Source organism: Notothenia rossii (genome assembly GCF_949606895.1).
Source record: "Notothenia rossii genome assembly, chromosome: 10".
Taxonomy (NCBI): domain Eukaryota; kingdom Metazoa; phylum Chordata; class Actinopteri; order Perciformes; family Nototheniidae; genus Notothenia; species Notothenia rossii.
In genome coordinates, this window is record NC_136908.1 from 43,510,357 (window position 1) to 43,525,132 (window position 14,776).

Sequence of the window (14,776 nt, forward strand, 5' to 3'; positions counted from 1 at the left end):
AGAGACCCTTTCATACCGGCAATGCTGCCCTGCATGTAATTCCGATAGTCCATCGGAATGTGACAAAAGTCAGAAGTTTCCCATCCCCCTTGGGAGACTTTCTCCACACATTCCGATGGGCAATTAGTTTTAAACAAAGAGTCCGCAACATAGGCTACTACAGTATCTCTTGTTAACAGAGGGGGGATGGTAGAGCTTTGTCACACCATTTCAGGGTTAATGAATAGTGGATAGGAGAATTCAAAAGGCTTTAGGAGAAGAGACTGCAGTGCTTTGAGAATCCGACTGCACTTACACTATCTACGTATTTATGATGCACCAGCGGACGTCATGAATGTGCGTCTGCTGCTGTGGGGAAACTACAGTTTTCTATACAGTGGACTACATGATGTAGGCTATAATAAGAACAACAACCCAGCGCCGTATTATATCTAGATACGCTCCCACTTGTTGTACCTGGCAGAGCAAGAAACACTCCAGCCTTTTATTTAAACTTGTTTAAAACATCTAAATAAATATGTGTGTCCCGGGCAGAGGTCGCATTAACCGAATATTTTCCGTCAATGACGGATTTTTTCTAACGATGATGGAAAAATCTGAAAGCAGTCCGTCATTTTGACGGATTGGAACACAACTCGGAACAGCGCCAGGTAGACTAAGGGCGATCTACTGTACTACTGTAGTCTGTAACTATTATTTAGTCATTCACACCCCTGTCCAGTTGGTGGTGAGTGTGTGTATATTAAGTAGCTATTTTCTAGTCTTGTTGTTTAACCGGCTTTAGCAATCGTAAAAATCTCAAGGCAGCTGATCGTCCGAAGCTTTTTTAATAAACACATTAATTGGTATCACATCATCATGTGAGGTTGACTTTGTGACCTGGAGAACATTTCAGCTGCAACATTAGCTCGTTGATAAGCTTGGGATATGAGATATTTTTGTAGCCATTCGTGGTGAAGGCATCTGTGCTATTGTATGCATTATTTTTGACCCAACATTTATACAGGCATGGCAGAATATGGCACTATTTTCACATGAATATTCCATTGTCTATTTGTATACCATGATCTGCAAAATGACCGCCTAACCCCACTGTAAAGGCGGGTACTTGTTTAGACATACCTGGGCAGGCTCTGTTTTGCCGTGGTATCCTGGCACCTGCAGGCCGCAGAGGGGCGGCGTAGTTTCGGGCGACGAAGACTGCTGCTCAGGGGGCGAGGGTGGCGAGTCAGGCGGGAGTAAGCTAGTGTCCACAACGGAGGGTAACGTGATGTCCCCATCTGACCTGTTGCTACTGTCTGCAGTAGATGCAGTGTTGCTGGCGTTTAGTGATGGTTGCTTTAACCATTTTCTTATTTGATTATCCACAGATGTGTGTCACTGCTGTGGAAGCACTTTTGAAATGATGCACGCGCAGAGGAGCAGGTCACGCGCACCTGACACAATTTGTTGTTTGTATTTTTCGCTCTGTTCTCTTTTTTGAATAGAGGGTGCATAACATTCAACTGCCCCGAAGATCCCGACGCGAAGCCTGAAGGGTAAACACACCAGGTTTACTAATCTACCCGCACAATTTGTCTGGTGTCGGAATTTCTCGCTATGTTAGTACATTCAACAAAACACCATTTAATTTCGGGTTAAAATGCGTTGTAACTGCGTTACTGAGCATTGTAATGGGTAATATATTACCCACATTTCATTAGTAATGCGTTACATTACTTCGTTACAGCAAAAAGTAATATATTACTGTAACTCCGTTACTTTTGTAACGCGTTGCACCCAACACTGCCTACGGGTGCGTTCGTTAATATTAACTGTGCGTCCGGAGTCACTGTGGCACAGACCGGACCGCTGGTGAACAGCTGTTAGAACGGGCCGTTCAGGTGTTCAGAACAGAGCTCCCTGAGCGGCAGAGCGTGATGTGAACTGAAACGTTTTTCTGTGGCAATATTATTTAAGGAATCGTTGAGCTAGCTAGCTAGCATACATTGTAACTATCTGCTAACGTTAGCTTTAGCCTCCTATTTCTAATGGTTTTTTCATAGGCTATAAACAGAGGTGGTATAAGTATATATATTGTAGCGTTCGCGGCTCCGCCGCACGGGTGGCTAACTACTTAAATGAGGAGGACACGATGGCTGTAATTTATCCGGGTTTTATTACCCTACAAACAGACTAAACCCCGGGGTTGGAAGACTGCCCAAAACAACAAAGATAGGTAGCGGTATTGTCTCTTAGCTCTCTCAGGATCCCTCACTAGCTCTCCCGCCGTAGCTTGACCCTCTTCCGGTCACTTGTAAACCCCACCCCCTTTTTCTCCCCGCCCTATCCGGCTAACTAGGGCAACGTCTTCCCCCCAACAATCCCCTTGTGAGTCTCTCCCAGTTCAGCACTGCAGGGTCGCTACATTGCCCCCCCCGGTAATTCCTCGTCCCCGAGGTAGAGCAACACTTTGAAAGCGAACCGGCATCCGTCGCTCCCTCTGCGACCTCCTTACTCCATGATTCACTTGTGGAGTAGTATTCCGTGGCACTATTGCTCCCAGCGGGGTCACCACCTCCCCTTGAAGGACATCCAGTGGCTGCATCGGTGGGTCTCTCCTTCGGCGGGGGGGCCCGCGCCGTGCTCTAGTAGGGGTCACAGGAAAGGCTGGCTGTTGGTCCCCTTTGTAAGGTGCCATCCTATCCCGGTGCAGTACCACTGTGCGCCCTCTGGGAACCAGTTTGACCCTATAAACCACCTCCCCCACTCTCTCGACCACGTAGCAAGGGCCAACCCATGTGCTATCCAGCTTGGGGCAACGGCCCTTCACTCTCTTTGGTCCATACACCCAGGCAAGGTCCCCAGCCTGGAAATCCTGACCTTTGACGTGCACGTCATAGACCCGCTTTTGGCGGACACCTGCCTGTTGAGACTGGTTTCTGGCGAAGCTGTGGGCCTTTTCTAGACGATCCTGCAGCCGCCTGGCATACTCCGGACCAGCCAAGGCATCAGGTGCATCCGGAGGCCGTCCATACATCAACTCCGGTGGCGTTCTGAGCTCCCGGCCCAACATCAACAACGCCGGAGTACAGCCGGTTGAGTCTTGGACTGCACTGCGGTAAGCCATGAGGATGAGGGGTATCTGCAGGTCCCAGTCACTTTGATCCGGGGCAGTGGTGAGGGCCAGCTGAGCACCCAAGGTCCTCATGAACCGTTCCACTAAACCGTCGCTTTGTGGGTGAAGTGGGGTGGTCCTAGTTTTCTTAATGCCAAGCTGGCTACACATTGCTGCGAAAACCTGTGACTCAAAGTTCCGTCCTTGGTCGGAATGAAGCTCAGAGGGGGTGCCAAAGCGGCTGAACATCCCTTGCACCAAGGCCTCTGCTACGGTGGTTGCCTCCTGGTCAGGCAGGGGATACGCTTCCGGCCATTTTGTGAAGTAGTCAATGGCGACTAGCACATACCGATTCCCTCCAGTAGTACGGGGGAGTGGCCCCAGTATATCGACGGCTACTCGGTCCATCGGTGCCCCCACACAATGTTGCTGCAAGGGTGCACGGGACTGGCCCTGGGGTCCTTTACGAGCCGTACAGGCATCACAGCGGCGGCAGTAGTCCTCAACATCCCTCCGGCTCAGGCCCCAATAGAATGTCTGTCTTAGTCGCCGCAACGTCTTTGTTACTCCGAAGTGTCCAACTCCAGGGGATCCATGATGCACCTGGAGCACTTCTTTGCGGAGGTCTTTAGGTACAACGACTTGCCAGCGTTCCTCTCCGGTGGCGGGTTCCCGCCAGCACCTCTTCAGGACTCCTTCCTGGAGTTCCACTCCCGGCCATTGAGACCAGAGTCCTCGGACGGTGGCAGAGAGGGCAACCACCTCATCCCAAGGCGGCCGCACGTCAGACTCCAGCCATCCCATGACCATTTTAAGGTCAGGGTCTTCAAGCTGCATCTCTCTCCACCTATTCGCATTGTTGGGTAAGAGGGCCCGACAGACCACCATCCCCGGGTTCAGGTTCACCGCTTCCCGCTCATCAGCACGGTCACAGTGGGAACAACCTGGGGCGCACGGCCGGCGAGAGAGACTGTCTGCGTTCGTGTGAATTTCTCCAGCCCTATGTTGTATGGTGAACTGAAAAGCCTGGAGCTGTTCGATCCACCTTGCTACTTGTCCTTCCGGTTCCTTAAAGGACATAAGCCACTTCAACGCAGCATGGTCGGTTCTGATGATGAATGGGAGGCCACAGAGGACATGCTTGAAATGCCCCACAGCATCAATCACCGCCAGCAGTTCTTTGCGAGTTACACAGTAGTTCTTCTCCGGTTTATCAAGGGTGCGACTGTGATACGCAACAACCCGCTCTCCTTCTGGGGTTAACTGCGAGAGTACAGCGCCAATGCCCGTGTTGCTGGCATCCGTGTCAAGGAGGAATGGCAACTCTGGGTTAGGGGCAACCAGCACCGGGTCTTCGCATAATACGCGCTTCAGCTGTTGGAACGCTGCATCCTGGTCAGGTCCCCACTTAAAGGGTGTGTCCTTGCGCATCAAGCTGAACATAGGCGCAGCGACCGTCGAGAATCCCGCCACAAAACGCCGGTAGTAGGACGCTAATCCTAAAAAGGACCTCAGCTGGTGGATATCTGTGGGGGTGGGCCAGTCCCGGACGGCTCCAACCTTGTCCGGTTCCGTCCTGATGCCGGCTCGACTGACTCGGTGCCCCAGGAAGGAGACCTCACGTCGCAGCAACATGCACTTCCCAGGATGAAGCTTTAGGCCTGCACCCTTGATCCGCTCTAAAACCTCCCTCAGGTTCTCGAGCGCGGAGTCAAAGCTGGGTCCATGTGCGAGGAGATCATCCAAGTAGATGAGACAACGCTCCGGGGGCACACCAGCGAGGACCTTCTCCATTAGCCTTTCGAATGTTGCTGGGGCATTACACAACCCGAATGGCATGGTTGTAAACTGCCACAGGCCACGTCCTGTGGTGAAGGCAGTCTTGGCTTTGTCCTCTGGGGCCATGGCCACCTGCCAATAACCGCTCCGGAGGTCCAAAGAGGAAAACCATGCAGAGCCGGCCACATAGTCAAGAGACTCATCTATCCGAGGCAGTGGATAGGAGTCTTTTACAGTCTTGTCGTTCAACGGCCGATAGTCGACACAAAACCTCCAGCCTCCGGCCTTTCTTGGGGCCATTACGACCGAGGAAGCCCAGGGGCTTTCTGAAGGTTCGATAATGCCAGCCTCTTTCATCTCTTGTATCATTTGGTTAGCAGCTGCTTTGCGGGCGTAGGGGACTCGCCTAGGCCGTTGCCGGATTGGCTGTGCGTCCCCTGTATCGATAGAGTGCTGGACCAAGTGTGTGCAGCCTACATCGTTGGGGTGGGTGGAAAAACTGTGTCGATACTTATACAAAAGGTCCCAGAGCTTATCCTGTTGATCTGAGGTCAGGCCCTCCCGATTCTCCTCCCAAAGGTCTGCGACCGTTGAATTCGCTGCGGCTTCCATTTCAGCCTCGGGGGTTACAGTTGCGGTCTGTACAATGGCCGGTACCGGTGGCTGGCCGTGTACCACTGAGTCTGATGGTGGGTGGTTTTCATCCAGTGGGGGAATAGGGCTCTCTGCGAAAGGTGGCCCCCACTGTGGAGGATCCAGCCAACCTGGTGGGTCTCCCTGCACTACAACGTCCCCGGCGCCCTCCTTGAGGAAGGGGATAGACTCCCCGCCTGGAAAGGTAATAGCTTGTGCGTTAAAATCCAATGTTGCTCTTGCCCTAAACAGAAAGTCTTGTCCAATCACACAGTTCTCTCTGAGTTTTGCAACCCAGACCGGTTGCCGCACTGAATATGCTCCTACTTGGATGTGTGCTTCACACCTCCCCAGCATGGGAGCCTCTCCCCCGGTGATGGTAATGAGAGGGACCTCGGTGGCTTGGGGTTGAGTTCCGGCTGGCAGGAGATCCGGGTGTAGAACAGTTGCAGTGGAGCCTGAGTCCAGCAGGGCATGGGTCCCTTGACCATTGACCAGTACAGGTATTCTGCAGCAGTCTGTGGGGAAGGTGTCAAGGGAGCAAAGGGCGTGAGCAGAGGGGAGGTGGAGTATTCTAATCACCGGTTGAGTGTCACAGTCTCTGGGGGGCAAGGGTTGGCTCGGTCGACTCCCCTCTACACCGAGCCCCGCCCGTTTCCCGGCGCTGAACCCTCCGGAGCGGTGACAGGAGCTGGACAAAAGCGCCATGTATGGCCTTTTTGGTGGCAATTATAGCAGGCTTGACTCTGTCGACCCTCTGGGGGCAACGGTGGGCTCTCTGTGCCGAGCGGAGGAGGGTTGGGTCTAGGAGGCTTATACGTTTGAGCCTTAGGTCGTGTCAATGTCTGCGTGGAGCCATTTTCAAAACCCTCCAGGAAGATGTCCTCCACCACCAGTGCTTTCTCTAGAGCTGCTCCCAAGGTCTGTGGGTCTGCGAGCCGGACTTGCTGCCGTAATGGGATGGGCTGCAGGCCACGGATGAATGCCTCCTTCGTTAGCACCAAGCGGGTTGCATCATCGAAATCGGGGAATCCTCTTTGAGCCAGGTAGCGCAGTTCCGCTGCAAAAACTCCTAGCTTCTCTCCAGGACCCCGCATCCGCTCATTAAACCTCTGCCGCATCACAACTGCAGGGGCAGTGTTTCCAAAACGTCTCTCCAGTGCTCTGGAAATAGCTAGTGGGTTCTCAAGATCAGCAGCAGTCACATCAAGTAGTACTTTTCTAGCTTCACCCTCCAGGGCGGATATTAAATGGACTGCTCTCTTTGCAGGGGACCAGCCATTCGCAGTCGCTAGGAGGTTGAACTGGGCCCAGTACGTTTCCCATGAAGTGAGCCCATCATAGCGTCCGACCTTTAGCTGGCCTTCCCTGGGGAAAGGTGTCGGTCCCTGCACATTCATCAATGCCGTGGTGAGGGCGGTGGTCAGAGCAGCTACCACATCGCTGGTTTGGCTATTGGTAGTAGAGGGACTAGCCGAGCCCGCAGTCAGGGAGCTACCTTGGCCGAGTCCATTGGCGGTGTAGGTATTTGCTTTGGGGCATGTACTTGGGTGGGGGGTTGTTGTTGGGCATGGGACATCAACAGTGATATGAGCATCCTTAACGTTAGCAGGTTCGGAGCTCACACTGGCATTGTCAGTAGCATGGTTAGAATTTACATTGCAATAGGGCTCATGAGGTTTAGCCCCAACATCTTGTGCTTCCCCTCCCCTCATGGATTTAATGTCACTTTTTGAGTTATTGAGAACATTTCCCAAAGCACGCTCCATTGCAATGCTCATTTTCTGCATAAAACGTTCCTCTAGACTTTCTGTAATGTCTTTCTCCAACTCAGGGATAGATTTTGGTTGGCCACCCCATTTCCCTGCCGTTATGTCTCTCTCCAACTCCGGGATAGATTTTTGTTGGCCACCCCATTTACTTGCCGTTATGTCTCTCTCCAACTCCGGGATAGATTTTGGTTGGGCATCCACCGGAGCCGGTCCACACGTGTCTTTGTTTACATCTGCTCTTTCAGTCAGCAATCCGGTGGCTGCAGCAAACTTAACCGGACTTCCTTTTATTTCCTCCGGAAGGTCCGTCAGCAGTGTAGCAAGGGGTGAGTAGGTTTTTTTTTTTTCCTTTCTCCTTACCACCTGTGCATCGCTGGTTGGCTTCCTCCGTGGTGTTTCTGGGGGGGTGTATGGGGCATATAAGTCCGTGTTCTCACCGTGTTCAGCCATTTCGGTCCTCCGGCGGTGGCTAGCGATGCTAGCGTAGTTAGCCAACTGTAGTGCGGGGACTGGGGGCTGGGGAGATCCCACTTCTGACACCAATGTAGCGTTCGCGGCTCCGCCGCACGGGTGGCTAACTACTTAAATGAGGAGGACACGATGGCTGTAATTTATCCGGGTTTTATTACCCTACAAACAGACTAAACCCCGGGGTTGGAAGACTGCCCAAAACAACAAAGATAGGTAGCGGTATTGTCTCTTAGCTCTCTCAGGATCCCTCACTAGCTCTCCCGCCGTAGCTTGACCCTCTTCCGGTCACTTGTAAACCCCACCCCCTTTTTCTCCCCGCCCTATCCGGCTAACTAGGGCAACGTCTTCCCCCCAACAATCCCCTTGTGAGTCTCTCCCAGTTCAGCACTGCAGGGTCGCTACAATATATTGTACTTGAGTAAAAGTAGAAGTAGGGGAGAGCGGGGTAATGTGAGACATTTTTTACATTTGCTCTCCTGTAGGCGAGCTAAAATGATATATCAGTAAAATTTACACATTTCCCATTAATTCAGGATGTTTCCTAGCACTGGAAATGATCAGAATGTCTTCAGGACAAAGGGCAGTGAAAATATGATTGTTTTTTAAAAAGTGGTCTTGTGTCTCACTTTACCCCAGCTAAGGGGTGAACTGAGACAGACTAGAGAAATCAAGGGGGTAAAGTGAACCACTTACCTTTTCCACTTTTAAACTACCAAAACAACACATGTTGTAACAGTTAGAATCCTGACAGATAGATTGACAACCACACATTCCAAAACTAATGTCGGATGCGCAACATAATCATGGGGATTGGTCAATTTAGCACATTTTTTAAACAAAGTAACTCCAAACAAAGTCAAATACAACATAATATATTTCAAAGTGCTTTAATAAACATTCAATTAACCATTTAACCAGTTAGATTAGAACACGATATGATATGAACATCAGCCGCATATTTAAACAAGGCCTACTCTACATTCCAGCCCTGAAGGTTACAGGGAAAGGTGAAGAGTTGCTCTCTCCGTGTTGTTCCTCGAGGCCTATTAGGTTGAGGCAGCTTCTTCACCACATCACCTTTAGGAACATGTGCCACATCCTTTTCTTTCATAGCAAACGTGGGTCTCTCCCACTCTCTGTTGTTTCCCTGGGTTTTTCTGAGGAATTGGGTTAGTATTTCGTCCCCCTCAACCTTCTCAACCATGCCAACATAACGTATACTTCGGTGTTTTGTGGCAAAGTTGACGAGGACGAAGTCACCCACGGACAGATCTTTGTTTCCGGGGTCACTCCTCTCATCTTCAGAGCTCTCAAAATCATCCTCAAATGGGACAGGGTCATCACTCTCCTCCGAGCTGCTATCTATGATTTTCTTCTTGGGTGCCTTCTTTTTCGGTTTTCCCTTTTCTTTGCTATTTTGCTTTTTCCCTGCCAGTTTCTTTTGTCTCTCTTCATAAGCCTGTTCTATGATTTGCTTCTCTGGAGTATCTGTTAAGATGGCTGTCTTCACACGCTTTCGTTTTGTTTGTCCTCTGGGGGGACATTTTGGAAGTGGTATGATTTCCTGAGGAGACACATATCCAGGTCGTGAGACAGCTGGCGAGGCACATCCATGTGGACCATGCAAAGTGGATGGAATAGCATCAGCGAGTGGAATAGCATCTGCAGCAGGTGGTTCATCTGCAGGGGGTGGATCATCTGCAGGCCGTGGACCATCCGGATCATCTGAAGTGGATGGACCAGTGGATGCAGGCCGCAGCTCAGGGTTTGGCCGGTCTGACACCATGGATGGTGCAAACGCCTCCTCAGGGAAAATATCTCTGGAGGTGCTCCTATCATGAAGTCGTCCTTAAACCTAACTCTGGGGAAGACAAACATGGGAGGTATGGCATTCCCAGCAGCATTCACTGCACACACCACAGTCACCAGTTCTCCTCTCTCAGCTGATGTGATAGAACCAACTTGCTTTTTCCCTTTCTCTGTCACAACCTGAATCAAGTAGAAAGTTTAGAATCAATGGCATGTGCAATCAGTAGGCTACTATTGGTCTAAAGGTACATTTTATTTTGTTGCAGTCCATTCATTTTTTTCTAGTTCACAGGCTCACAACATTACTAATAGCATTAGTTTCAGCATTCTGCCAATAGCTAGCTGGTCATTATCACAAGCCACTCAGTATCAGTCTGCTGCTCTCTAGTAGCTTACCTGCCGTGGCTTTTGTACTGTAAAGACGCCTGTTTCATCCACATTGTAAATCATGTGTGGAGGAAATGTGTGTCTGTTAAAGAAGAGAGGCAAGGGAAGAACCTTATCAGAATCAAAACCAAATCTTACAGGTAAAGCCTCCATAAAACATTTGCAACTAAAGAATTAATTCTGTCACCTGTCCATCACTACAGCCAGATTTGTAAAGAACTCCCCCACTGTAGTCTTATTGAAGGCTGTAGCCCTTCCCAGGGATGTTGCCTCCGGAGTTCGGACAGAGAGATGGCGACGGGCTAGAAAGCTGCCAAACCACTCTACTCCTAAAGAGTGGACAATTCGTTATTATAAGATAAGCTTTGTGGCAAGATCAGTTGGCCTAAGTTGACCTACAGAATCATGTGATCTCTTGCGCACCCTAGCCTACCTGCACATTGTTTCTCCATCCAATTGGCAGGGACAGGGATATGGTTTTTGTCTGCATATTCAAATGCCAGTTCACGGCACTTAACTGGAGCAAGGCCATGGAACTGGTCAGCCAGTTGTTTTAAATGTTGGGCAAGCTCCTCCTCCATCTCATCTGTCAGTATTCTTTTTGCCTCAGCTACTGCACCCCAGGCTACTGATTTAACTCTCCCTTTCTCTATTTTCTTAATGAATCTTTGGAGGGTTGTCTTGTCGATATTTCGTTCCTTTCCTGCTTGTCTTAAGGACTTCTTTCCTTGCATGACCTCTGCAGCTGCACTCTCCATCTCTGTGAGGGGTGTTTGGCCCCAAGATGTCGTCCTGATGTATCGTCTTGGCATGATGACTTTTCTACAATGTTTATGACATTAAAATTAAAACATATGTATTGTAATATTAGACTAAAATATATATAAGACTAAACTTAACTTGTGCTTCATGTCGGGGTAAAGTGAGTCAGCGTCTCACTTTACCCCACAGCCACCATTTTAGAAAAAACAACATCTCTAGGCAATTCAGGCTAATCTTTAACTAGCATCAATCACATGGTTTTATATGTTGGAAGTTCATCAACATGTATGATATAAGTTTTTCAACCTGAATCAATTTGCTTTGATACTACAGTTGATTACGTTCGCAGTAAGAAAATTTACTTTTACATGCAACAAACACATTTTTGTGAAAAAAAATACTTACCACAGAACCAGCACCAAGTTCTCCTTCATGACAAGTGGGGGGTGGGAAGGGGTTGAAAACATTATGGTCACATGACCGCAAATTTGTTTCTTTGCCTAGTTACAGCGGGTGTCTCACATTACCCGGTGTCCCACATTACCCCGCTCTCCCCTACTCAGATCTTGTACTTGAGTAAAAGTAGAAGTACTCAGATCTTGTACTTGAGTAAAAGTAGAAGCACTCAGGTCTTGTACTTGAGTAAAAGTAGAAGTACTCAGGTCTTGTACTTGAGTAAAAGTAGAAGTACTCAGATCTTGTACTTGAATAAAAGTAATAGTCCCAGAGTGTAGGAATACTCTGTTACAGTAAAAGTCCTGCATTCAAAATGTTCCTCAAGTAAAAGTAGAAAAGTATTATCATCAAAATATAGTGAAAGTAGTGACAGTAAAAGTAGTCATTGTGCAGATTGGTCCATTTCAGAATAATAGATATGATATGTTTTATAAAGATTGATCATGAAAGTGTTCTCAAAGCTGGTAAAGGTGCAGCTAGTTTGAATGACTTTGTATACTGCAGGGTAGCTTGTGGAATTACTCCAGGTGGAACTAAAGTCTGATTTAACACTTGATTATATTTCACATCATTCATCCACATCTGTAAAGTAACTAAAGGTATTACATACATGGAGTGGAGGAAAAGTACAGCATGTACCTCTGGACTGTAGTGGAGTAGAAGAACAAAGTAGCAAAACATTGAAATACTTAAATAAAGTACAAGTATCTCAAAATTGTGCCCAAGTATAGTACTTGTTGAGTTTATGAACTTAGTTACTTTGCACCATGTGGCTATAAAGATAAAAAGACTAAGTCTTGCACAGAGGCATGAAAATACATTTTCAAAATGCTCAACAGTGCTGCCAAAATTATAAACTGACTGCTACACAATTTAAAATACATGCTTTTATATATTTCTATTAGATGTGACTCTTTGGCGTTTCTGTTATTATTAACACTGCTACTTTAGTTGTTCTGACTGCTAACATCCTCTGTTATTCCGTGGGGTGGGGGAGGCGGGGGCTCGGATCCTTGTCACCTTTTTCATACCTGATGAGTTTGCATCCCTGTATGTTAAAAAGCCTCAGTCACCTCAATTCATGTAATAAAAACATCTCAGGTCAGTAACACTCAAAGCTAAATGTGCAATACCATGTTCAGCTATGTTACTATTTATAATGTTATTGTTGTTACATCAGAAGATGTACATATTGGAATGATTTCTTAACTTACAGTAGGCTATTTTTTAAAATGTGTGTTGGTAGGATTTATTAAATTACTATGAATATTGTCATTGTTGAAGGATTTTAGAGAAGGGTGAACTATAAGCCTGAATTACATCACATTTTATACCTAAAAACATAAAAGCCACAATAAATAAATCACAATTATTGTAGTTATTTTTACCTCCCGTATTGCTTTCAACCCACCAGCTTTTATGGTGTTGTTACGTCACTAACTGTAAGCTTGTCACATACAGTCTATGGTCACTCAGAGTAACCTACAGTTAATTTAGCTGCTGGAGAAGAAAGATCAGGGGGGGAGGGGGAGAGAGCTGTGGTTGATGGGCCATTAGTTGTGTAAATACACAGCTGAGAGCTGCCGTTTCATTTAGACTGTTTAAAAAATGGTAACAACGGACTATTTTTCTTAGCGGATGCATGTCAATTTAAATCAATACATACAACTATTTTTTAAATCAATAAAAACATTTTCTAAATCCACAAAAGCATTTCAATTAATAGTCATGTCGTTACTTTGTTGAGAATGTGGCCATGTAATAAGCGGGATAATTTGCAGCGACTTGTTCCTTATGGAGAAAATAACACCCTTCATCCAGATGAGGATCCCTCCGCTGCGCGTTGGGATCCTGATCTCCCGACGAGGCTCCATTGAAATATAAATATTTTTAGTGAATTACTGAGGTTAGGCACATTAATAACGTTTTAATGAAGTTGAATACAGTATATTCATATGTGTCAGTGATTTCATGTCAATTCGGCGAACATAAAGATAAATGATCGTGGTGAAGATGATGATTAAATTAGGATTAAAAATCGAGAGCCGGGCTGCATTTCCTCCTGTTCGTTTTTTTCGACTAAACAACATTATTTTTTAAAATAACAACATGGTGATGTTTTGTAAATGATTACATGTCTCTTATTTAGCACAGAGTATATCTGTGACATATGGATCTTAACAAAGTTCCGCTGTACATCCAGCGTACTGTATCTGACTTTATTTCACATGAGCTCCAGTGTGGAACCCCACTGCACCCCCTGGTGGATCAATAATCCATTGCAGCTGGCTCCATTATAATTACATTTATCTATCACGGGGGCGGTCTCAAGTCAAGCTGGAGGTTTTCCCTTGAGCGAGGGCAGATCAGGTACCAATCACGGCCCTCGCGTTTCAAACTGTCTGAAATGAATCGCTACATCTGTAATTGGCTCCAAATCCACCCTCAGCAAGGTCACTAACATAACACTCACCATCGATGGCACCATTGCCATTGTTTCCCCCTCCAATCATGAAGGTACAGGAAAGGAAGGGGAGGAGCTTGGACTTTGCCCAAATCATCCAAATGTGAAAGTCATACCCAGTCAAACCCTATCAAATAGAATACTCTACTTTCAGGAGAAGTGGTTTAAAGATCATACATGGCTCCATTACAGCCCCTCTGTAAAAGGGGTCCTCTGTTTCTATTTTGCTAAATACTTTGCAGCACAAAAGTCTAAGCTTGCGTCAAAAGCAGATTCAGCGTTTGTCAAGACTGGTTTTAACAATTGGAAGAAGGCACTGGAGAAATGTAGTGTGCATAAACACAGCCAGTATCACAAATGAACTGTGATGACTAGGATTCAGGAGCCAGAGCCAATTAATTTGCAACTTTCACGTGAGCTTGAAAGACGGCAGCAACAAGTGAGAAGAAATCTGATGAAGATTGCTGGGGGTCTAAGGTACTTGGCGCGACAAGGTCTGGCTTTTCGAGGCGATCAGAAGGAGAGTGGGAATTTAAGCCAGCTTCTAAAGTACAAGGCAACGGGCGATGCAGAGCTGACCTCCTGGCTAAAAGGTCCCCTCGATTTCACCAGTCTGGAATTGCAGAACGAACTGTTGAAGCTGATGGCCAATACAATCATCAAATAAATTGTGTCGGAAATAACATCAATGAAAGTGGTCCAGTTCGCAATTATCATTGATGGCACCCAGGATATATCAGGAGTTGAGCAGGAGTCAATATGTCTGCGCTCTGTAAATGCAGAAGGAAGAATTCCTGGGAATCTACCAAGTGTCATCAACAACAGGGTAAAATATAGCCAAGATGGCATGTGATGTGATGACGCGCCTACAGCTTCCTCTGTCTCAACTCCGAGGACAGACTTATGATGGTGACGCAAACATGGCTGGACGATTGCAGGGAGTAGAAGCCATTTTAAGGAAAGAACAAACGCTGGCTGTGTATTGTCACTGTGGTCCCCACTGAGTGAACTTAATTACGCAGGCTGCCTGTGGAGCCTCTCCACTAGTATGAGATTCAATGGGTCTGGTTCATGAATTGGGGGGCTTCTTTAATCAATCTGGCAAGTTCAAGTGGATTTTCCAGAATATCGCAAAATCAGAGCAAA

The 14,776-nt window shown here is 47.4% G+C and overlaps 2 protein-coding genes across 4 annotated transcripts in view; both read right to left on the reverse strand.

Moving 5' to 3' along the window:
- The window catches only part of LOC307023219 (uncharacterized protein), a 241,693-nt gene that overhangs the window by 87,539 nt on the left and 139,378 nt on the right, over positions 1-14,776 (reverse strand). The window lies entirely within an intron of this gene.
- LOC307021557 (uncharacterized protein) lies at positions 8,192-11,262 on the reverse strand. 3 transcript variants are annotated; one of them, XM_079653765.1, is made up of 5 exons: positions 11,116-11,262; positions 10,382-10,770; positions 10,136-10,277; positions 9,958-10,030; positions 8,192-9,741 (listed from the first exon to the last, which is right to left on the reverse strand). In XM_079653765.1, exons 2-5 carry the CDS (start codon positions 10,758-10,760, stop codon positions 9,259-9,261), a joined length of 1,077 nt encoding a protein of 358 aa, XP_079509891.1. In that variant the 5' UTR covers positions 10,761-10,770; positions 11,116-11,262; the 3' UTR covers positions 8,192-9,258. The 3 variants fall into 3 exon arrangements, 2 of the variants coding, with proteins under 2 accessions (XP_079509891.1, XP_079509890.1); XM_079653764.1 differs by having other exon boundaries at positions 10,382-11,262; XR_013803185.1 differs by lacking the exons at positions 8,192-9,741; positions 10,382-10,770 and having other exon boundaries at positions 9,752-10,277.

Excerpts from the sequence above, each read along its gene's own strand:
- LOC307021557 (XM_079653765.1), bottom strand. The coding sequence starts at position 10,760 with ATGCCAAGACGATACATCAGGACGACATCTTGGGGCCAAACACCCCTC. Across the intron at positions 10,278-10,381 it reads GATGGAGAAACAATGTGCAG|GAGTAGAGTGGTTTGGCAGC; the intron begins GTAGGCTAGGGT and ends TCCACTCTTTAG. Across the intron at positions 9,742-9,957 it reads CAGTACAAAAGCCACGGCAG|GTTGTGACAGAGAAAGGGAA; the intron begins GTAAGCTACTAG and ends TACTTGATTCAG.